General features: G+C 39.2%; 1 protein-coding gene across 1 annotated transcript in view; it reads right to left on the bottom strand.

Moving 5' to 3' along the window:
* Nucleotides 1-25,121, bottom strand: part of si:dkey-22o22.2 (neural-cadherin) — a 141,735-nt gene that overhangs the window by 66,925 nt on the left and 49,689 nt on the right. The window contains exons 2-7 of the mRNA XM_040030532.1: nt 18,521-18,709; nt 13,885-14,110; nt 11,478-11,682; nt 5,313-5,424; nt 4,331-4,580; nt 3,737-3,879 (exon numbers count right to left, since the gene is read on the bottom strand). Coding sequence (XP_039886466.1) covers nt 3,737-3,879; nt 4,331-4,580; nt 5,313-5,424; nt 11,478-11,682; nt 13,885-14,110; nt 18,521-18,709 — 1,125 coding nt within the window. The remainder of the gene's footprint in view (nt 1-3,736; nt 3,880-4,330; nt 4,581-5,312; nt 5,425-11,477; nt 11,683-13,884; nt 14,111-18,520; nt 18,710-25,121) is intronic.

Here is a 25,121-nt window from a genome sequence, read left to right as displayed (position 1 = left end):
CTAGCTGGTCTGCAGTCCAGACAAATTGAAAACACAGCAAAAAAGTCAACCGAGGACAAAGATGAGTCAGGACTGTTGAACAGCTTTATCCTACATCAGACAGGAATGGACCAACATTCCTCTCACAAAGGTCCATCAACTGGTTTATATAGTTCCCAGATGTTTATGGGACGGCCCTGTCTTAAATTTTGTGAGACCTGTCGCTGTGTGATTTACACATTCACCAGGAGAAAGATAAATACCTTAGGGGTTGCACTAGAAATTGTACATTTTGTCATTTTAAAAATTTACTATGTTTTCTATGTTGTACTGTCTATAAAATATAGGTTTATATTTGCATATCAATGCAAATATATCTTGTTTTTATTTATCTTTTACACAGTGTCACAACTTTTTTGGATTCAGAGTTTTATGTAATGATGTTATGTTCTTTTAAATTTGTTACAGGCTATTTTCCTGGTTATTTTCCCATCGTTTGAGTTATACACATACAAATGCCGAATGTCTGTGGATGGAGGCTCCCAGCCTCTGTGTCCACAATGGTAAAAGCTTAAGTTGGTGTAAAGGACAACTGACACGTTGAGCTTAAAAACAACATAGATGAAACGCATTGCTGTGATGTTTTCTGCTCTGTGGGTCACCAACAGCACAGATTGTTGGCACAAACTGCAGCCAGTAAAAAACCTCGCATTAGTTTAACTCGGGCCTAAAACAAATGTCATATTTTTCTGCGCTAACAATCACTTGCACATTAACATAACAGAGCAGCAGTGCAAACAAACAAACAAATAAGCTGCTTTGGTAGAAACATGAATAGAGACACAGAGGCTGGGAGAGAGAGAGAGCGAACACATCTACATGAAAATACTTCAGAACTCTTTGAAGTGACAAAGCAGAACAGCCAAGCAAGCCAAAGGCCATCTGCTGCTGAAGTTCACGCGCGTGTGTGTAAGAGAGAGAGACAGTCTTAAAATATCATTTATGTGCAAATGTTCATGTTTATATCTCTTTGTGCATGGACGCATATGTGCGTGGGGCACAGAGCAGTGCAGCAGTGCATGCTGGGTGATAAGGTGGCACAGCGGCTTAGAGAGAAAAAGACACATACACATGAACACACACACACACACACACAGATAAACATGCAAAAATATGACTGAACATCTCACTGCTGCATATGAACTTTATCTTTAAAGTGTCTTTCTCTGACATACACATTTATACTTGTACTTTTGTGAGAAAACTCATGGACATGATGCAACCCCTGGCGCCTCACCCTCAGTGAATACAGTTTTTTTTTATTTGCACACACATACAACACAGTAACATCCTTTAAATATGAATGAATCAGATAAGGCAGGAGAGGTCAAGAAGCAATTATCTACACTCAATTTAAAGTGTAAGGAAAACAAACAGCGCAAGGGAAAAGGAAACATTCAGAAATGCAATGTGATTTTAAAAAAAATCACAAAAGAAAAAAAGGATTCGAAATGGTAATAAAATGCCTACAAGCTTATCTTCTTGTTGTCAAGTGGTCCCAATCAGTAAGTGTGTGTGAAAGGTGTTCACCTTTACCTAAATGCAGTATGAAACAGTGAATTTCCCTTTAATTCTGCCCCAAACTGAGAACCAATAAAAAAAAAAAAAATCTTAGCTCAAACTGACCCTCACAAAGATACAGAGACAAATATGTAAATGAGTCAATTATGTCAAATAGTTTATATTCTAATAGTTTATATATTCCTGCACCGATTCTACATTTGTGTGTTCATGTTCTTTCTATTTATGCGTGCTTGTGTGTGCGTGTTTTCTAGGGGGGGGTTCACTGGCCTTGTTAATGCTACCAAGCTTTATCCCAAATACTCGTCACCATGGCAACAATCACTTTATTCCGTGAGTGTATATGTGTGTGCAGCTTGGTAGAGTGATCTGAATGCTGCTGCTGTGTGTATGTGTATAAAAGTTATTGTTTGTGTTGTTTGTGTCTGTTAAAGCTACTTTGCTGGCAAACAAATAAAATGCTCATAATCAGTTAATGAGTTTTTGTGCTATTCAAAGCAGACATCGCTGCTGTCGGTCCATGGGAATATATCACAACAAGTACTGGTCAAAGGAAGAGAATATTTACTTATTCTAATAATAATTGCATTTGTTTTACTGTCTTACTATAATAATCATAGCAAATGCATGTAGGTCTGTTCCTTTTAGATGCATTAATTCATCTGGATGAACCTCACTATATTAACTGCCCTTTCTCTTGATGTTCACTCAGTGTAGCAGTGGAACAGAAACTGTCATTCAAAAAGCTGTTTGTCTGTGTGCAGCTGTGATGCACTGAAAGTGACCAATCGTAAGATGACCAGAACATCCCTTGGTTTCTGCTTGAAAACTCTTAAAAGCCAGATCAGTTGGATTTCTTAGGATATTTATGGCTTTTTTACCTTTATAACCACCTGTTAGCGTTTCTACCTTCCATGTCTCGTCTATTTGATTGGATGAAGATGACTTGCAGTTTTTTGCTTTGTGCTCTGAGAGATGCTCTAGTTGTAAAACATTAGTGCATGCATATACATTACGTAAAGTCTACACAATTGTTCATGAGTCATTTAATAAATCCGAGCTGCAGCTCAGCATTCATTAGCGTAATTAGCTGCTCTTTTCCTGCCCCCTCAAGAAAAGTTGAGACTGGATAAACTGCAAGCATGTCACTACTAGTTGAGTTTGGTCAGAACCACTATAATTAAAAGCAGATTGTTATTTATGTCTGCAGTAATTTTAACTTGGTGGTATTGCTCTGCAATGGCAGTGAACATGACACCGATTAGTTAAACCCAGGATAGAAGCACATGAAGTGGCTTGCAGCAACTGTGGGGAGGGGTAAAACCTTATCAATAGTGTGCCCTATATGAGATATGCCAGTTGGATGTGTAGAAGGATATGAGATGAGATGAATCATCAGCCAATGAGGGTTGGCGTTAACATCAACCGTTATCAGATGTACTTGGACTGCCAATTAAATTTGGCTTCGTGGTTTGCCTGAAAACCTGTTGTGCTCATTTCCTAATAAGCAAAATGCTAGAACGTACATCTATTTTCATGTTATTTAAAGCACTTTGCAAGTACATTTTGGGAAGTGCTATATCACCACCAAACTGGGCCACCTTCAAACCCCCCTGCCACCTGCTCCTGGATCAAAGACTCCTTAACCAAACGGCCTAAATCAGTCCCACTCAGCCCCCACCTCTCAGCGCTACTGTCACTCAGCACCAGATCCCAACAGGGCTGGATCTCAGTCCCCTACTGTATCCCCTGGACACCTATGGCTGTTCACCAAACCACCGAACCAACATCATAGTCAAGTATGCTGATGACACCAACGTGGTTGGGCTCATCTCTGATGAAGATGAGACAGCGTTCAGGGCAGAGGTAGAGAATGTGTCCTGTTGGTGCTCAAAAAATAACCTGAAGCTGAGCTCATAATGGACTTCAGTAGGCTCAGACAGGTCCACTCATTATAAATGGAGAACAGGTGGAATCTGTCTCCATCTTTAGGTTTCTTGGCACCCACATCTCAGCCAATCTCACCTGAACCCACTTCCTCTGTGTCCTGAGGAAAAATAACCTGGACTAGAAGCTGCTGCTGGCCTTCAGCTCCAACTTCAGCTGCTTGCTGTCTTATTTGTGTTTACATAAAAGAAGAAACACATTTTATGTACACCAGCTGCCGCTCCCTTACCCTTCTGGTTGTCAAGCAGGAAATTGCTATCCTCATTGCCTCCAGTGATGGCGTAGGAGACGCCATCTCCGTCCGGGTCGTTGGCATGAACGATGGCAACCAGAGTGTCAGGACCGGCATCCTCACTTAGGAAGGTCTTATAACTGACAGAGAGGAAGAGAGAAAGATGTGTTATTTCTTTACTGCATACAAGCACTTCGCAGACGTAAAGAGATGAAGGATGTCATGAAAGGGTATTAATGTATGAAAAAAAAAATAGGCTGATGCCAGAATGAGGAAAAAGTTCAATAAAAAAGTAGAAGAAATAAAAGTGTGAAAGAGACAGTGGAGCGAGAGGAGAGGTGAAGATGAAGTGAAAACAGATGGAAGAGAACAGTGGGATTAAAAATAGATTCTGAGTTAAAAACAAACTTAATTAACAGATTGACTCTGTGGGCGAGAGACCCAGACAGCGACAGGGGTGAGGCAGGAAAAAAAGAGAGAGAGAAAAATCACAGCTGATATTCATTATTAAACAAAGTTGTATTAACAATTCAAAAGGTGACAAAAAATGAAAACTGCTGCAAAGAGTAGAAGAATGAGGATAATTCTTACACGCTCTGTGAAAAGATGGGTGCCTCGTCATTGGTGTTGGCGACTCGGATGCGGATTGAGGCTGTCCCGGTGCGAGGGGGTGTTCCTGCATCCACTGCAACCACCAAAAACTCATAGATGTGATTAGGGCGCTCATAGTCCAAGCGACGGGCGGGGCTGACCACACCCCCAGATGTGATGCTGAAGTCACTGCTGGGAACGAAGTATGAGATCTCCGAGTTTATCCCGGAGTCACAGTCCCGGGCAAGTACTGGATGGGAGGTGGGTAGGGTGAGGAGAAAGGTGAAAGAAGAAAGAAAATTAGTTGTAAAGTGCAGAAGATAACGTGGGGTAAATAAGGAACAGAAAGAAGGGCTCAGAGAAGATGGTTGTAAAGATAGAGGTGAGAGGAGTAGGAAACAGAGATGAAGAGATTGGATAAGGTGGAAAAAGAAGAAGAAGGGAGACATTTTTATTAATAACTTAGTTTGTACAGTGTTGTAATGTATGTATGATTATGTGTACTTGTCTGTCTCTGTGAGGACCAATCTGAGTTTGCAGCCTTGAGATTGATGTAGTTAGTCTTCACTGTAGGATAAAATCTTCAAAGACGTGCTTGGAGGTTCAGACATAGTTTTAAGGTTCAGGTTCGGTTAAGGAGCTCAGTAATGTAGTATGTCAACAAGAGTCCTCGCAAAGATAGAGGGAAAAATAAGCATGTGTGTGAGGATGTGATGCTGGCTGCCCGCCTAATAAGAGCAAAGCCTCGCTGAAGTTGGAGTGTTTGATCTCAACCAGTCACCAGCAGCTATGACAGATGGCTCTGACTCACACACACACACACACACACACACACACACACACACACACACACACACACACACACACACACACACACACACACACACACACACACAGATGAGCTGTACAGTCTAACCACAGGTGTAATGTGTTGGTTTTGTGTTCACACAGACCCTACTTGACAGATCAGTGGGTGTGTTACCTTGCAGCAGTGAGGTTCCAGGTGCGATGCTCTCAGGTATGTTGTCTCTGGTGTAGATAGAGTGGAGGAACTCTGGTGTGCAGTCATTCTCATCCGTTATGTGTACAACCACCTGCAGGGAGCATCCCACTGTTATTATCTGGTATCAGATTATACTTTATGTTGGTTTCATATTCATTTCAGCGTGAGCCAGCAGGAGTGAACAGGTGAGTTATTTCATCACAGTAAGTAAAGCTTTGGAAAGTATGACACACAAAAAAAGAATTGGGTCACACATAATCACTGATTCGACTACATTTTAATGACTACTACAGTAGATAAAGATGGAGCTTTATCTGCTGATTTATCTGCTTTATCTACACTCCATGTATAGTGGCAACTCAAGCTGCGACTATACATAGAGTGCTTTGGAAGTTTTTAATCGCTTTCAATAATATTTAAGAAAAAACAAAAGCAGTTTCAATAGATAGAAATTATTTTATGGCACTGTTATAGTTTTTGCTCTCACTTTTCTTTGTAGAACTGCATTAATGGAGCCACAATGGACACTTTACAAGTGATCTGACTTTTAAATGCCACTTTTAAATGGATTCAGGTCTGGACTTCGACCAGCACACTGCAAAACTATGAATGAATTCCTTCTGAGCTATACAAACATGGACCTGGTGTCATGCTTTGGATCATTGTGCTGCAAATCCCAGCTGTGCTTGAGCTTGAACTGCCGTAGGTATTAAAGTTACTGCACTGCATATCTATCTATTACACTTCAGTTTTATAAAATTTATAATCAGGAGTCTTCACAAAACAAAGTTAACTTAGGGTTCTTAACTTATTTGTCCTTAAAACATTGTCCTGTGGTTTGTATGTGCCACTTTTTTCTGCATAAAAAAGCCATCTTCATGAAATTTAATGGTTAACCAATGATTTGACAGACACAGCTGGTAGGGATGTAATCAGTTTTTTCAATTTGATTACAAGAGCAGTATTTTGTGATTCATCAGGGTGGCGTTATTTTATGTCAGAGCTTTTTTGATTGTATAATGCAGTTTATTATGGGATACACACACAAAAGAAGAAATCAGGCAGACAAATTCTTTGTTTCAGGTTTATATTAAACTAATCAAAATCAAAAGACCCAATCAAACCAGTGCCTATGACAGAATGAAGAGAAAAACCATGAAGATGTAAATTTAAAGTCATTTTTGTTTTGTTTTCAGACATTTTCTATTTCTTATCACAAGAAACTAGAATGTCTTAGTGTAAAATTCACAGCAGACACTCTGACTTTATTAAACGTATATACTTTTCAAGATAATTGAAGCAAACATTGTGAAGACATGTCCTCTGGTCGAGGATGAAAAATATTTTCTCGTTCTCCCCACTTCTCCTTCAAACGTCCTAAACCTTGAGCCTCTGCATCATCACCTCTCTGCTGTTTCAGTTTAGTTTCACCCACTATCCCGAGCTCCTGGAGCCCAACCAAAATGCTATTTTCCATTCCCATAAAGCCTGATTTAACTGGTAAGGCTGCAGACATGACCACTTGAGCACAGATTTTCTCGGCAGTCCTGAACCTTTGACACACCACCTGTTCAGTAATAACAGCAGGGCAGAGGAGAGGCGAGCAGAGAGGATTTAGATGCATGACTGCTTCTGCAAACATGCACTGAATATTTAGAAGCGTAAACAGTAACGCTATTCCTTATTAGTTTTTTTTTTACATCCAACTCAACAGGTGAATATATATTTCCTATGCTGAAAGACTGATACAAAAGAAAGAAGCACATACACACCTTTTTACATCGGAGAGACACAAAGGCAGAAGCACTGACTGCAGTCACTGTGGTGCAAATAGTAATCACTTGATAACAGTAATTACTTGATTTTATCCTTTGCTGCACATGATTTGTGTGACTTCTTTTTACTGACAGAAAACATTTTTCATTTCTGGAGGATTCATTTGTGCATGAAGAATAAGAGCAAGTGTTTATTAGTAATAGAAAACATTGTTAAAGTTGAGAGCTTTATGAAACACCACAACCACACTTTTTCTGTACTCGTGCCAAACTTTTAATATCTGCTAAGAAATTGATTTCATATGGTTAATAGATTTGACCAGTTGTTACTTGAAAGTGATAAATACAAAAACCAAGTACAAACACAAAGATAACACCGTTTGACAGGCATGAAGAGCTTTCAGCTGAGAACTTGGCATTTCTTCTGTTTATCCATCTTCAGTACTGTTGATCCCTCTATTGTTTGCTGAAGCTTTATCAGAAATGGTTTCAACTGAAGGGTGGTTGGGAAACCATTGTTAAAGAAGGCGGAGAGTAAAGGCTAAGTTGTGCCAAATTATATAAGAACTGGAATGAAAATCATTGGAAACAGGTCTTCTGGAGTGATGAATTCAAACTTTTTTTGTTTTCGGAAGAAAACGACAAGAGTGAGTATGTACAGTTATTCATGGTGTGGGGCTGCATTTCAGCCAGTGGTGTTGGAGATCAAGCCTCTGATCTCCCAGCACGATATCATAGCAAACCATGTAATAGACAGTCCACCGTGTCCATTTCACGCTTCAGGCCTCTCCAAAGAGTGAAATGAACATCCGTGCAGAAGTTGCAGTACCAGCAGGGGGAGATAATATATTTAAAGCCAAGAGGTCGCTAGTGAGCAAGGAAGGTATGAAATATATTCCAGTGTCCTTCATCGCTAGAGACAATTAAGCTAGGTGGCTAATATGTATTTAAATGTGTTAATAATGTCTGTTTAAACACTTTCATGTGATTATTTTCATGGTAGCCTGGAATAAAAATATCTCCCTCTGCTGGTACTGCAACTTGCATGCATGTCCATTTTACACTTTGGAGAGACTTTGGTGTGTCTAATAGACATTTTTGGATCTCCACCAAGTAGACAAAAGGTCATGTACCTAAATTTTGGGGGAAAATTCCCATCAGCCAATTCCCATATACTGGGTGAAGATGGATTCTTTATATAGTTCAGGCAAAGACAAGTGTACTTATAAACTAATGGTTCAATAACAAACCAATAGCTGCTCACTGACATAATTTTTTTTAACCTAAATTCCCTTCTCTGTTATATATTTAAAGATGTTTTTCCTTTACAGGTGGCAAAGAGATGCTATTTTAGTGTGTTATTGAAACTATCTTGAAGTCTTGGGGTTTCTATATTGAGAAAATTGGGAAAACGTGTGTAGTCTACAGGGAGTGCAGAATTATTAGGCAAATGAGTATTTTGTCCACTTCATCCTCTTCATGCATGTTGTCTTACTCCAAGCTGTATAGGCTCGAAAGCCTACTACCAATTAAGCATATTAGGTGATGTGCATCTCTGTAATGAGAAGGGGTGTGGTCTAATGACATCAACACCCTATATCAGGTGTGCATAATTATTAGGCAACGTCCTTTCCTTTGGCAAAATGGGTCAAAAGAAGGACTTGACAGGCTCAGAAAAGTCAAAAATAGTGAGATATCTTGCAGAGGGATGCAGCAGTCTCAAAATTGCAAAGCTTCTGAAGCGTGATCATCGAACAATCAAGCGTTTCATTCAAAATAGTCAACAGGGTCGCAAGAAGCGTGTGGAAAAACCAAGGTGCAAAATAACTGCCCATGAACTGAGAAAAGTCACCAGTTTGGCCATATTTCAGAGCTGCAACATCACTGGAGTGCCCAAAAGCACAAGGTGTGCAATACTCAGAGACATGGCCAAGGTAAGAAAGGCTGAAAGACGACCACCACTGAACAAGACACACAAGCTGAAACGTCAAGACTGGGCCAAGAAATATCTCAAGACTGGTTTTTCTAAGGTTTTATGGACTGATGTAATGAGAGTGAGTCTTGATGGGCCAGATGGATGGGCCCGTGACTGGATTGGTAAAGGGCAGAGAGCTCCAGTCCGACTCAGACGCCAGCAAGGTGGAGGTGGAGTACTGGTTTGGGCTGGTATCATCAAAGATGAGCTTGTGGGGCCTTTTCGGGTTGAGGATGGAGTCAAGCTCAACTCCCAGTCCTACTGCCAGTTTCTGGAAGACACCTTCTTCAAGCAGTGGTACAGGAAGAAGTCTGCATCCTTCAAGAAAAACATGATTTTCATGCAGGACAATGCTCCATCACACACGTCCAAGTACTCCACAGCGTGGCTGGCAAGAAAGGGTATAAAAGAAGAAAAACTAATGACATGGCCTCCTTGTTCACCTGATCTGAACCCCATTGAGAACCTGTGGTCCATCATCAAATGTGAGATTTACAAGGAGGGAAAACAGTACACCTCTCTGAACAGTGTCTGGGAGGCTGTGGTTGCTGCTGCACGCAATGTTGATGGTGAACAGATCAAAACACTGACAGAATCCATGGATGGCAGGCTTTTGAGTGTCCTTGCAAAGAAAGGTGGCTATATTGGTCGCTGATTTGTTTTTGTTTTGTTTTTGAATGTCAGAAATGTATATTTGTGAATGTGGAGATGTTATATTGGTTTCACTGGTAAAAATAAATAATTGTAATGGGTATATATTTGTTTTTTGTTAAGTTGCCTAATAATTATGCACAGTAATAGTCACCTGCACACACAGATACCCCCCTAAAATAGCTAAAACTAAAAACAAACTAAAAACTACTTCCAAAAACATTCAGCTTTGATATTAATGAGTTTTTTGGGTTCATTGAGAACATGGTTGTTGTTCAATAATAAAATTATTCCTCAAAAATACAACTTGCCTAATAATTCTGCACTCCCTGTAGATTCATATAATATTAACAGTCAAAAGAAGGTACTAAGCTTGACACCAAATGTCAATATAAAGCTGTTCGACTGAACAATGGAAAGAGACAGAGACATGTTGACGGCTTTAAAATGTCTGATGAAGGTGATGAAGCCAGAGGCAATAAAAACCGCAGAAGCTACAGTAAGGTGCAACATAAGCAGTGCTGCAAAACCCCCCCTCTCTCTTTTACATGCACACGCACTCACTCACACACACGCACGCACACATGCACACACACACACACTGGCATGCACGAACAGGCAGGGCATTTATAGTGAATTAGCCAGCCAAGCTTATAGAGCAGCAGTGGCCTTTGGGGGACACTGGTAGTTTAGCAGCTATTCTCTCTGTGTCTCAACCATCTGGACACTGAGAGCAGGTGATAATGGATTTCTCTTGGTGTGTGTGCTTGTGGGAGTGTGTGTTAATGTGAACAGATGTAGATATCTGTTGTATTAAGTCTTCAAAGCTTACTCTGAGGGTAAAAGTCAGTACTTAGCAGCCAGGCTTTTGCACTTTACGTATGTGTGTATGTGTGTGTGTGTGTGTGTGTGTGTGTGTGTGTGTGTGTGTGTGTGTTCGAGCCACATATAATCTATTATTGTGCAAACCCTGTAACAAAATAAAAAGAAGGCTCCTGCACCACAAAACTGCTGATTCCTAAGTGATTCCTAAATTCTGAACGCAGCTTTGAACTTGTGCATTTCACTGAGTTTTCATCATGAGAGCTTCACGGGATGCTCAGCAGTTTGTTTTTAGTGGTATGCTTGCAAAATAAACACATAAACTTAATAAACAGTAAATGAAAGAGTTGCATCACAGCATCTGATTCAGCAGCAGCACTTTCTTTCTCATTTTAAATTAATGAGTTTTCATCAGAGAAGTGGTATGCCGAACTGTCAAGGGTCAACACCCTTACATGTTCTCAGATATGTGTGATGATGAGCTGTGGATTTATTTCAGAGGCTGTGGTAACACTTACAACTCTGTATTGACCTTCCAATTCACACCATAATACTCCATGGCCATCATGTGATTCGACTGTAAGAGTTTAATATGCCATTGATGTGTGAACACTTAGAGTGCCTACCATTCTCCACCAGTTATCAGATATAATAAATTATTTTCAATCACTCTCTAACTTCTGTTTTCAATTATCAGGTTGTCTGAGTGTTATTTTTCCCTGGTTATTGTTTTAACTGCAGTGCACGGGACCATAACTTTGTCTCAAAAGATAAAACTGTGTGTTAAAGCTGTAGCTACATGCTGTTGACATGGATGTATAAATTTAGAGCTTGCATTTACACATCAAACTTGTAAAAGTATTAGTCACTTTACACAGATTAATAAATAGTATATTTGCATGCTTGGTAGTGTAGCTGTACCTCTGCCACGCTGCTAAGGCCGGTGTCGGGTTCAGAAGCTCGGACCTGCAGGGTGTGCAGGTTGTGACCACTCTCATAGTCGACGTTCCTGGTGAGGCTAAGCGCTCCGCTCTCCTGGTTGATGCTAAACAAATTCCCTGGATTAACCAGTAGCATGTATGAGAGACTCTTCTTCTGGAAGGAGACAGCATGGACAACTGCAACTCTACATGGACGTGGACATAAACACACACAAAGCAAGAAATTTAAGCAACACTAGCGACAGTTTTCTTACCAGAAAGAGAAAATAAAAGGAAAAATAGACTTGAGTTCTCCAAGATTTTATGAAATCCTCTTCTTAGACCTCTATCTTCTGCTGAATCAGATAAAATACTGTGTTAGTTTTAATGTGCACCACTTCACAGTCAGCTCCAAGTCATGTCTTAGCATGGCTTAGCAAAAATGCTGCAGCCGCGGGGGAACTGTTAGCTAAGCCCCCTAAAAGTAGAAAATATTGAGAAATTTCCATAACTTTTGTAGTTCTTTAAATGTCATTACACATTGGTTGTGACATTTCCTTACCTACTTTAGCACTGTTGTTATTTTTATTGCTTGTATTCCTGTTTTTATCTGTGTAAAGCCCTTTGAATTTCTTTGAATGAACTTGGTGTGCCTTGCCCAAAGTATAAACATGACCACAGGTCTGCAGAAAGCTGATCTGCATTTCTTTTTCCAAACAGACTTATAAAGTGAAGAGGAGCTGTGACGTGCTGGTCGAGCTCCAGTGCTGCGTTTAAAGTCTGCAGCCTTCATGGATTATTCTGAACTCAGACACCATTGCAACCCGATTAATCAATTTAACATAAACTAACACACAGGTATGCACAGACGCACATACGGTCAGAGGACACGTGCATGTGAGGACATAAAAACAAATAAAAGGGACATAATGGAAGAAGAGACACACAGAAACCACATGCAGAGATACACCCACAGACACACTGCTCACAGGGTGGCATGGATACTTGGATATTAATACAATGTGCTTTGCGCCAGCAGCCCCGAGGATTCACACACACACTCTCCTTCATGTTTATCCAGACCTCGCTTTTAATAAATATTTGAATTTGCCACACTTTCAAATTCTCAGCCTCAGGCCACACTCATACATCTGGGTCCTCTTCAACCACCTCCACCCACCCCAGCCTTCTCTGCATCATCCCTCTATCCTTCATTTTCTTCTCTTCCCTCTCCTTCCTTCCTCTATCATCCCTTCATGCTCTCCACATCCCTCCACCTCTCCCTCCTCCTCCTTCTTCTTCTTTCCTTTTGTCTCGCTCTACAGGGCTCATCTTTTCATGCATCACATGACATGCAAAGCAAGGGAGCAGGCACACACAGACAGACACACATATGCACAAAATGCCATTTTCACATTCTGTGTCTGAGGCAGTGGAATGCAAATCATGATTCTGTATATATGGAGTCAGAAATATAAACAGACACTTTTGTTAATAAAACCTACTCACAACAATAGTACCAGATGTAAGATTACAAGTACTTCTAATATGTCTCTCTGTGTATAACCCTGTCAGTAACATATACAAACATATAAATTAAAAGCACATAAAACTGGTACCTGTTGGATCACTTCTAATGCAGTTGCTTGATACAAAGCAGCATAAGGTGCTGTATCAAAACTTGTACTAATGGATCATACAGGAATTATGCGCTTAGTATTTATTTTTATGTGTTAACTGCCAGGCATTTTGGTTTGTACACATCTGTACATCCATGCAAAGGGTGAACCCGTCATCGTCAATAGACCACACAATATGGCGTCTTCTGGTTTAACTGGTGTAACTGGTGGAGGCCTAAATGCTAAAAATAAGACTTCAGAAAAATTTTGTCGAGTAGAGAAGGATCTGTAACAAGGAATGATAAGAAAAAGAAAAACTTAACACTATCACTTTCACCTTTTACTTATTGAGGTTTATATTTCAGAAAGCATGCGGGTAGCAAAAAGCTTCTCTTAAGTTAACATCTTATAGTGCAAATAAACATCCAATGCTATTCTTTGGGAGTTTCACTGTATGTATGCACAAGGCATATATTTCTAAAGAAACTTACTTTCTGACTGGTAAACCTGTGAGACCTAATTGACTTGTGAAGGGCTAAAATGTATAATAGCAGTCTGGCAGTTTGGATGAAATGTCTCAGATGCCATCTTGCATTTTACAGGATTTAAAAGATTAGCCACTAAGATCTTGACGTATTACAGAACCTTCGAGTGTCTTGGATTGTATACAACTTACTAAATGTGAAGCCTCAACAGCATAGCCAGGTGGTTATAATGCTGTAAGTGTTATTCACAGAGCATACACACAAACAAGGGATAACAATATGTCAGACTGCTGTAGGGACTCACGGTTGGCCAACGGGTATGTTCTCTGGTACATTCAGGCTGTACGTGGAGTTGGTGAACTGGGGTGGCCGATAGCCTGCAAGGATAGCAACAGTGGCTGGTGGCCCTTTACGACCATGTCCATCCACTGCCTGAACCCGAAGGAGGTACTCCTTACTGGGGGTCAAAGGTCGACCGGTTGTCCTGATCTCCCCAGAACGATGGTCCACCTCGAAGCACTCCTCATCACCTTTATAAAGAGAAAAGGAAACTCTGCCTTTAAAAACATTAATTTAAATGATAGATAGATAGATAGATAGATAGATAGATAGATAGATAGATAGATAGATAGATAGATAGATAGCAGCCACAGCTGTCCAATTATAAAACTAAATAAGGTAATATGAAGCTAGAGGGATTCTCTGAGTATGTTTATTTCTGTGTGTGTTTGTGATTAACACGTTTTGAAGAGTCTCCACTGGAGAAGAGAAGGAAGAGGGAAGGGAGCAAAAGAGAAAGAAAGCAGATATGGAAACTTTGAGAAGAGGAGGACAAGAAGAAAAGTACAGTTTAAAGTTTGCTTAGCCTCTCTGTCCACCATAATAACTGCCATCATCACCTCTTGGGCTGGTGCAGAGTCCAACAATTTCAGTAGCTTTCATCCTATATCCTATCTATTATTTATTTCTAAAATCCCTGAGAAAATAGTTGTGTCTCAGGTTCTTGCTCACTCGTTTGGCAATAATCTTTTTGAACAGTTTGAGTCTAGTTTCTGTCCCATTGATTCTCAAGAAAACAGCCTTTGCAAAATTCACCAATGACCTCCTGATAGCAGCTGGCTCTAGTCTATTAACCATTCCTCTTCTTTATTTCCATTACTATTTATGCAATTGCAGACTATCACACTATGTCCCATAATATCCTTCTTAAGAGACTAGCCTCTACTGGAATTAATAAACCACCCTTAAACTGGTTTAATTTCCATTTTTAAATCCTATCCTGGTTCAGTCAACTTAAATATCTCAGCTGAAATTTTCATTTCCAGTTATACCACTTGTTCTCCAGGGATCTGTTTTGGGGCCTCACCTATTTATCAACTGTCTATTTCCTTCTTTGGTAAAATTATCAGCATTTCAATTTCCATTGTTATGGTGATGACACCCAGCTCTACCTGTCAGCCAAACCTACCACCACTCTCTCAGCCACTTTCCTCCAGGAAATCAAATCCTGGTTTTTCTCATTGGCACCAAATCCAGAATGTCAAAAATTTTCCCTCCCGATCGACAACTCCTCAGTTTCTCCTTCCCCTCAGGTTAAGAGTCTGTGTGTCATCCTTGACAGCACACTTATTATGTCACTTGCTCCTCATACTTCCATCTTTGTAACATTAATATATAAAGACATTAATGTCTGTCTGTCACAACCAATAGTACTCCCATCTTTATTCACACCTTTGTTATGTCCTACATGGCTTCCTGTATATCTCTTTCTCTCATATCCATCCATAACTTTCAACTGGTCCAGAAGTAGTCACAGAAGTTTCTCCATTTATCACATCACATCTGTTGTTCAGCAGCATCACTAGCTCCCAGTTAAATATCGTATTGATCTCAAGATTCTGCTCCTCACCTTTAAGGCAATCCATAACCTCCCTCTGCAGTACCTCTCTGAACTACTGCACGTTACACACCCATTCACATCCTCAGGGTTTCTTCTTCTCTTCTTCTTACTATGCCTTATGCCTGTTTGACTACCAAACAGTTGCTTCAGTTCCTCTGTTCCTCACCTCTGGAATTGCCTCCCATGAAACATCTGTAACACTGATTCCCTCCACTTTCAATTCCCATCTCAAAATGCACCTCTTTAAACTGTCCATACTCACTCTGCTGGTCTTCCACCTGTCATATGAATCCTCTGTTCTTAATTACTTTATATATTTTAAGCTTGTTTTACTGACTTGATTGATATTTTCTTGGTTCATTCTTGCACTGTTTTAAAACTCTTTTGTGTAAGGTTTTGAAAGGTACCCATTACAAAATGTGTTTTTATTATTATTATTATTGTTAAAAACAAAGATAAGGAAAGTAAGGTACCACTCACAAAGGCCTAGACAACATCCGCGACCCCTAACTGCTAGTTACTAAAAAAAGATTTATATTCCCCGATTGGTTGGCAAGTGGTTGGTGGCTGATGCCAAGGGAAAGTGGTTACAAAGAGGGTGTTACACCGAAACCCTTCCTGCTTGCTGCAGCCATCCATAGTTTGCATGGAAGATGTGTCTTGTCTGCATAAACGTGCTAACTAACCACAGAGCAATAGTGAAACTTGAAAAAAGTGTGACACAGGCACACAACGAAACAAATAGGCAAAGGCTGTATATCATGTCATGAATAGAAAGAAGATGAAAGGTTAGGATGGGCGGATAAAAAAAGGCATGAAGGGCAGAGAAGAATCCCCAGCTGTTGACTGGAGGGTTTTGAACCAGCAGCTGCATCCAACCTGTCAATCATCTTCTCTTGTTTTGACTGCTGAAGGGAGATTTTTCTGACACTTGTTTGTCAAAGTCTCACTAAATGAGTTCTGGTTTGCTTCTAAAGCTCCTACAGATTGCCTTTATTGTCTCACTTGCATAATAATCTCTTTTGAATTGAAATTAAAACTGACTTAAAGTAGGTTTCGTTCAGAGACAAGAAGATGCATATTGGTTTCTTGCCCCTGATTGGCATAGCATGAAGACTAGGCAAGAGGCCAGGGAACCAGCTGGCAAACCTGTCCAAAAACTGAATAACAGCACCTCTAAAAGCTCACCGACTGATGCTTTATAACTGCATTCAGTGACCTAAAATATCCAATGACCTGTCCAACTGTTCTGGACAGACATGTAATATATGTTAGTTGTTACTATAGGAAGAAATATATTTTACTGTGGAATAACACTACTATGATTTTGTGAAACTTCTGAAAATAAAAACTGATATCTGTCAACCTCATCTACAGCTAGAGACAGCTATAGATTCTTAAGTTGTCGCTTTACAATGGGACCATTAAAATTTGAGATTTTCATTCCAAATAAGTAGGATTCATGGTACTGCATTTGAGTCCCCTTGTGTAGGTATTTGACTATGCAGAGTGAAAGATTTTGGGTATACGGATGTGCTTGCGTGCACTTCAAAAAAACAGAAAACCCCAACAACAATGCTGAATGCTGACTGGTTGAAAGTTGGTCCTAAACAGGAAAGGGAGAAACAGCTGAATTTATCAGCAACATAAAGAACACAGAAAGTGGTTGAAGTGGAAATTATTTTTGAAAGTTTCACTTTATAACTTAGGTCTTCTCCTTGGTTGTTTGGAGGACCAACTAAATATAAAAAACATATTTTAAAAAATCTTGATGGTGACGCCTGACAGGAACTGGATCAGAAGATTTTACATATCAAATACAAACACAAAGGGTTACAAGTTTACAGTTTTATAAGAATAGCATTCCTGATGATTAGATTGTTGTCTTATTCATTTAATTTTTTTAAATCTAAGTTTAAATTAAAGTGAGTCTTGCAACTTGGTGTTGTTTTAAGTCTATAAAAACATGGCAGAAGGGAATGACAGTGATTTATTTCAGTTTTCTAAGAAGAATATTTTGAGTATATTGAAGAATAACATAAGATTTTGTAGATATAAAAAAAGAACCATTTGTTTCAACTTTTATTTTTTTTATAGTACAGTGATGTCAGTGAGTGCACACTGTTTTTAAAAAGAGCCACAGAAACTGAAACTTTCACCGCATTTTTAAGCCACTAAAACAAAAACTGCACATTTAGGATGCTGTAACTGATTAAAATAACATTAATGCCCCTAATTGGCTTCACTCACTCTACGTGAATATATTTTCACATTGGCATGATGTTAAAAAAACATTTTTAATATAAATTATTGGATTATTCATTCGTACACATGTAGTCACATTACGCCAAGGGGAAGTAAGAAGCTTTTAATAAGAAAGCATTAGAAATTAGCTCTCAAAATATCTCCCCTTTACTTTCCTCCCCCATTTTTCTTCACTTAAAAAAAAAAAAAAAATCCACAGCCACCGGCGCCCATCCGCCCACCCTCTGACTCTCCCACTCGCTGCCTCTCCAGAGACTTCCCTATTATTCCTGAATCTGGGAGCTTTCTTTGCCCCAGGGAGCGATTAACAGCGCAGCTCCATCCCGTTCTTGAGCATTTCTTTCTCCCTCTTCCATTTGATGGTAATTGAAATTCAACAAGTCAAATTTTTATTTATAAATCACTCTTTTGAAAAAAAAAAAAAACAGGTTTGTCACACAGAGCCTGGCAGAGCTGCAGCGGACCTAATTACAGATACAAGCGGGAGATAAGAGCAGGAAAAAACACATGACAGGTTTTTAGAAAAACTGACTGAAAAAAGATGGAGGTTTGACTATGGTAGGTAAAAAACACCCCAAAACAATGAAAAAAATACAATGAGTCGGGCGAGTGTTGATATTATAAAAGACGTGTTAATGCATTTGAAATGTATCTTTCATCTTTGAAGGGTTCTTAACATCTTAATAGCTCATTTTCAGCATATACAGTATACAGAAAATATTTATATAGTCATTATGCACAATGCAGCAATTAAAATAAGAATTTAACCACTCACCTTCAAGTAGGAAGAACTGAGCCCGTCCTAGTGTCCCGTCTCGTTGTCGTGCTGACAGTCGATACACTACAGAGCCTGGTGTTGCATCAGGACCAATAGCACCCAGGTAAGGTGAGGGAAACATCGCCCACTGCAGGTCAGCCTGACTGGGCATGCTCAGAGTTAACCTGCACAGGTACCAGTCATCACCTGGATAAGAGAGTAAACAAATATGACATTACTACATGTAACTGATTTGAAAGATAGCTCTGAATAGCTACCATACAGTGATTAGGATTATGTAGCTGTCCTTCTGAAAGGCATGGTTGCATTTAGCCAACTTATTACTCCCCCATGTACCTGCTGCACTCTCACTTGAAAATAGTTCAATTGTTATAACACCATTAAGTTTGTGAATGTTACTTCTCTTGCAAAATCAAGAAGGAGGTGAAACTTAAAATATAAGAGAATGGTTCTTGCTGGTATTTAAACTGATCTGTTTATTTATGCATTGTTAAATAACCCTATTCAAAACTACCTTTCACCCAATGACGGCTGGGATAGGTTCAAGCCCCTCATGACCCTGAACTGGATAAGAGGAAGAAAATGGGTGCGATGGATAAATGAATGGATGGAAAGAAGCCTTTTTCAACTGAATACTAATCTTTATTGAGCCCAGGAAAATTCATAACACTTCTATAACCAAAAAAGATAAATGTTTGAAAAATGTCCTCAGAAGACAACAGAACAACAGCTTCTTATCCAGTATTAGTATTGGATAGTATTAGTATTAATTCAATGATGCAGTTCAATTATGAAAAATAACCTCTTTTATTTAGCCTTTGGTTTTAACCAACTGAAATATCTGACTGTTGAGCTACTAAGGTGACCAGTCAGTTTCTATATGTGTCTCTCAACCTGTTTTCCAGACACAGGACATCAAATAACTGCATATAAAATATTAATTATCCACAAAAATATGGACTGTAGTGTCCATGAAATGGCTTTGTATTAAGAGTACGCAGTATGTATTTACAAGATTACAAATCTAAAATCAACATTGTTAGTAACACATTAGTCATATAACTGCTAAACATCTGGTTTTAAATCAGGTCTATGTAAAATATGTCATAGAAATGCATTTGCTTTTAGAAATAATGACTCTTTGTACTATAATATACAGTACCAGTCAAAAGTTTCAATTGATAGTGATTTAATAGATGATTTCTGTGCATCAGTGTTTTTATATGTTTTTATTTAAATGTTACCTAACAGTCCCTGTGTTTTGGTGGTTGTCTGAGTGCTTCAACTGCATGGCTGCCATTGTTGTCTCAGCTTTGAAGTGACGAAGCTTGTTAGCTAAGCCAGCTGCACTCGTTCAGACAGAGGTTCAGCCAATGGGGACAAGGTGACATCTCTCAACTTCTGTCATTTTTTCCTCATCTCTCATCATCACCTTGCTGCTCCAGAAGAGAACAGTGAAGGAGTGACAGGGAGGAAGAGAGAGAAGGAAGCAGTTCCTCCAAAATAAAACAACAGAACTTTCACAAGATCACAAAGGCACGCAGCAGGAGCTCCCATTCTCCCAGTCAAAAATACACACACATATACACACACACACACACGCATGCACGCACGCACATGTTTTTTCTGCATCCAAAAGTCAACTCTCTTTACATATTTTGTTATGTCGTCTGGTTCTGAGGAGGCATTTGTTTGGTTTGAAGGTGCTTTGGCGCTAGCTGTTGTTTTGGCTCTTGTGTCGTTTTGCAACAGCAAAGGAGACAACAGCCTGAACAAGAGAGGAAACTTCACTTCAGAGAGACCAAAGAACGAAAAAAAAGAGATGAGGAGGTGGCAGAAGAGGAGGTGGAGGAGGGAAGGAGGTGAAGACACAATGGTGTCTCCCTTTGTTTCTGTCTTCTCTGAAGGTCTGTCAACAAACTGAACATGAGAGGGAGAGGGAAAAAGAGGAGGACAGGAAAAAGGAGGCAAATGAGACAAGGACATAAAGGGAGACAAAGAAGTAATAATAGAAAAAGCAACAGGAAAATGGGAGAAATGAACAATGGGGTGAAGCCAAAATGGGGGAAAATAAGGCATAAAATCCAAAAAAATTAGAATAAAGAAGGAATATGGTGAGCATAGATGCAGAATGAAGAAAAAAAACAATGAGGAAAAAGAAAATGCGCTCCATCTTAGAGTTACCCATCAAATTCAAGTACACAAACACATACTATTACACTCAGTGTGACGGGCACTGTCAGGGGATCCCATTATCTCTGAATCTGCATCACCAAGAAATGTCCACAAATCAACAATATCCTCTATGTATTTAACTCTGTGGTTTGTGAATCGCATATTTTTAGCTTCAGTAATCCATTATTAGTTACCTGTACGTGGAAAAAAAACAAAACTAACAGAAAGCTGTTGTTTCTGTAATGATTAATATTCATTCTGTATATGCCAAAGAAAAATTAATGTCCTTTCAGAGAAGAACAACTTAATCTGAAAATAACAATATATCCTATTCCAGGCCAAAGCATGCTGTAAATATGATAATCACCCATAAATAAAGTGAGAAAATGAGCAAAACGCTAACTAAAAAAGTCAAGGAGATGAGGGTGAGGCGATAATGAGGACGAAATCTTCCAGCTTAGCGCTCCACTGTCCTCTCCCGTGTTAGCCGGCCTTGAGTTTTTAGTCAATGCATAAAATCCAGAATAATCAAATCTATTTCTGTCTGTTATTTTACATATGCTGTGCTGTGGGCCGTGCATGAAAGCCAAATGAAGTCTGTCCTATTATTATGATAAGCATCAACACGTTCAGATGCAGTGCCAGCGGTCAGCACATGTGTCAGCCTGGGCGAAAACTATAAAGCCAACCTTACTGTATGGAAATACAACTGCAGGGGGGGGGGGGAGCAAAGTGGACACAATGCCTCCTTTGTACCTCCAGGCTGATAAAAGCTCACTGACACTAGAATAATGGCATTTGATATATGATATAATACGTAGTCTCTGCAGGGTTACACTACAGCTTGTTTATCTGCATTAGTGAGTGGAACACAAACGGCAGCCCCTCCTATATAAGTAACACTTTTTATTGGAAAATTTTAAAAAGTACATTTTGTATATTATTTAGGAGTCTACACAGATAAAGCAAATAAAGAGCTTACTGAACACTATGGGCATTAGAGAATGTCCCTGTTAGATTAAAAGAATTTTGCATTATGGGCATAGTGTAATATACTGTATTTTGATGGTAGCCCAATCAGTGAAAACAAAGGGTCTCCAAACATCTTTGCTGCACACAAAGAACAGTGGACGAATCATCTGTCCAGCAGCCAAGACTATTACAGAATGTCATGACAAGGAGCTTAATAAGAGCTGGAAAATACTGCCAGAGACAAGAGGCAGGAGATGAGAATGTGGGACAAACAGAAAGAATTAGCTAAAGTGCTTCTGAGGGAATATGTGCACGTGGAATACACGGCAGGCTTTCATAAAAACATGGTTTTGTAGATTCGACCTCGACAGCTGTTAAACCGGTATTTCATCTCAACATACATCCTAAAATGTAAAATCTTAATGTAGTTGCATTTCAAAAATGTGACTTAAAAATGTTCGACTGCCTTATTATTAACAAGTTGGAGTGTGTGATGATTCAGTGACTGCAAACTGTACTTATCACAGTTCAGTTCCTCAGAGGATGGTCTGTCTTTCAAAAATGTTATTTCTATTACAATGTTTCAGAGGGAAACACATTTGTGACCACATTATATTTGGCATAGACGATGGGTTGTATATGTGGCATATCACATGTCATTTCTTACATACATAAAGTATGTCTACTTTATGGGGCAGTACAGTGTTATTAAACTTTTTAGTCATTCTTTAGAGGTGCTCATAGCATTGGCTTAGGTCCGGGTGAAAGTTTTGGTTTGTTTTAATGAAATACGAGTTCCCTTTAGTTACACTTTCTAATGATAATTTACACAGTAACACAGACAGGAATCAGCATGTGATACCAGCCTCTGGTATGACGGTCTAGCTCTTTGTATCCCCTCCATCTACCCCAACTATCTCCTGCTGATTCTGATGCAGTTCATAATTATTGTGCTTTATTATAAAATACTTCATATAGTACTGGGACCAGTCCACATCACACTGAAAGGAGTTACTTGGCCACAGAAACCTATACAGTGAGACTAATTAGGTTAGTTTGGAAGTTTGGAACTCTTATTGAGCCAGCAGAGTATTTTTAATGCATTAAGCACCTCAGCTCTCAGTGACCCTGCCTCTAACCTTCTGTTGTCTGCCACTTCATGACTGAGTTACTGTGGCTCCTAAACACTTTCACTTTCCAATGAATGCACTTAGAGTTGATATTGAAATGTCTAGAAAAGAAGAACACACAAACTACAAACTGATTTGTTGCCACATTTGATTCTTATTACAGTACAACCTAGACAATCAGTGAGCTCTTTAAGTGTTTGCAAAGGCAGACTGCATTGCTAGATGCTTGATTTTATACACTTTGTCAATGAGACTGAAAACATCTAATGAGAGGTATGGACCAATTCTTTTTGTGCATATAACATTTAATATACTGACCAATTACACTTCACCTAAATGTAATGGGAAAAACACTTCAATCATGTAAAACAAACAAACAAATGAACAAACATTCAAAAATCCCTTTAATTTAATTTAGTTCTAGCACCATCCTCAGGACAAACCAGTAGCAAAATGGCATCTGTGTTGTTTTATGCTGCAGTGTAGCCATGAGCTACAATTGCAACAATCCAATTAACTCATATATATATTTTTTACACTAAACTGTGGTTCTAAAAGAAAAGTATTCAGGAAATGTTGAAACAACTTGCTCTGCCAAACTATAGCAATGAGTTTAGTAAAGTGGAGAACTCGCTTATATAGCTTTAGTCCAGCCTTGCTAGCACCCAAATGTGCTGAACAGCTCCTTGATGCGAATCACTGAACTTGAGAAGTCAACGAACACAAGCATGCATGCAAGCATGCATATAAATATGCAGAGGAATGTCCGGCTCAGGGCAGGAGTGGGCCTGAAGCAAAGAAGAGGAGTGGAAAATGAGGACGAGTTAAGAACCTGAACACTGAGCAGTCATTCAGTGTTCACAACTGTTCATTTTCACAAAGGAATAGATGTATTCTTTTCCTTAAACATGTCAAAGTAAGAAAGTAAAGTTATGTTGCTTTCTTTAAGATTGCGTTTCTGTTATGTCAGTTACTGTGACATAACAAAAGGCCATTTCAGATTATTTTAGGTTTTCTCGACTGTCTAACCTGTTAAGAACACATGAAAAAATGTTATGTTCTGCTAAGCGTTTCATCCACGACTTATTTTATTCCTCTGCTTCTACCCATAACCCCTTGTATTTTGGGGTAATTCCTCATCACTGGTTAAATTAAATTTTCATGTGCAATGAACTGCACCACAGTTTTTGTGTTAGAGGACTCAGTGAATTACTTTACAGAGCAGTGGTCTGATATGATAAACTGTATATCTTAAGAACACGCTGCAGGCTCTCATTGATGGACAGTCAAGTGAAGAAATTCAGGACAGTTTAACTGATCTTACCTTCACAAACAAATTAACCTAAATTATATTATTATGTGATATGTTGTTCTAAGGGGTCTCGGAAAAATTACATTTCAACTTGTAGTTCTGACCATTGGTCATTGGCCACTGAGCTTTTAGATCTTGGAATGACAGACTGTAATAGATCTAAAGTACCTACTATTGTAGGAGGTCAAATGCAGTGGGGGCCACTGCTGTAAACATTGGTTTTTATTTGGTTTCTGATCAATTTTCATTTTTAAACTATCTATTGTTCTAGGTTAACTAGTAAGCAGCTATTCTTGCTTAATTATCTAGTGAAAATAATGCAAAATAAATGTTGCCTTGGTACCATTTCTAGTCCTTGAGCTCTCACTGTAACGCCATTGCATATCTAAAGCTCATACCCAAACCACACCTTTCAGTTTCTTTGTTTACTCCACGCTTTCAGCTACCTGGGGAAAAGTTACCAATTGCTATTCCCAGGGCAAATGGTTCAACCAAGACAGTGTGAATCCTAAGTGAAAGAACTCCTTTTTCCAAGGACATTTTGCAGCCAGTAGCTGGCAGATTTACATAATGAAAACAAGACGGGTTGGAAACCAGACTAAATGCAAATGGTGTCACTATTCAGCAGCATTCACAATATTCAATAGATATTACATTCATAAAGATAAGTAAAAGCCACAAGCTTCTGTGACACTTTAATATTTTAAAGTGTTGGGAGAAGTGGCGACTGACAAATACAAATAAGCCTCGGCCATCATTTGTTTGCAAAAACGATGAGGTATCCCATGATAGCGCACACACACGCACATACACATAAATGTTTTCTAAGCAAGTAAGTAAAAAACAGTATAGTACAACAGTCTTGTCATGCCATGGGTCCCAGCTGGACTTCACCACTGAGAAAACAGAGAAAACTAATGTTTGGAGAAGAAATACTGCTCGTTTTTCATCTCTTTGTCTAAACTTCCCAGTCTTCTATCCTCAGACTGTCAACTCTACTGTGTCTGTC

This window comes from Simochromis diagramma, unplaced genomic scaffold, assembly GCF_900408965.1.
Source record: "Simochromis diagramma unplaced genomic scaffold, fSimDia1.1 OVJJ01000361.1, whole genome shotgun sequence".
Classification (NCBI taxonomy): Eukaryota; Metazoa; Chordata; class Actinopteri; order Cichliformes; family Cichlidae; genus Simochromis; species Simochromis diagramma.
This window is presented reverse-complemented; position numbering and strand designations above follow the sequence as displayed.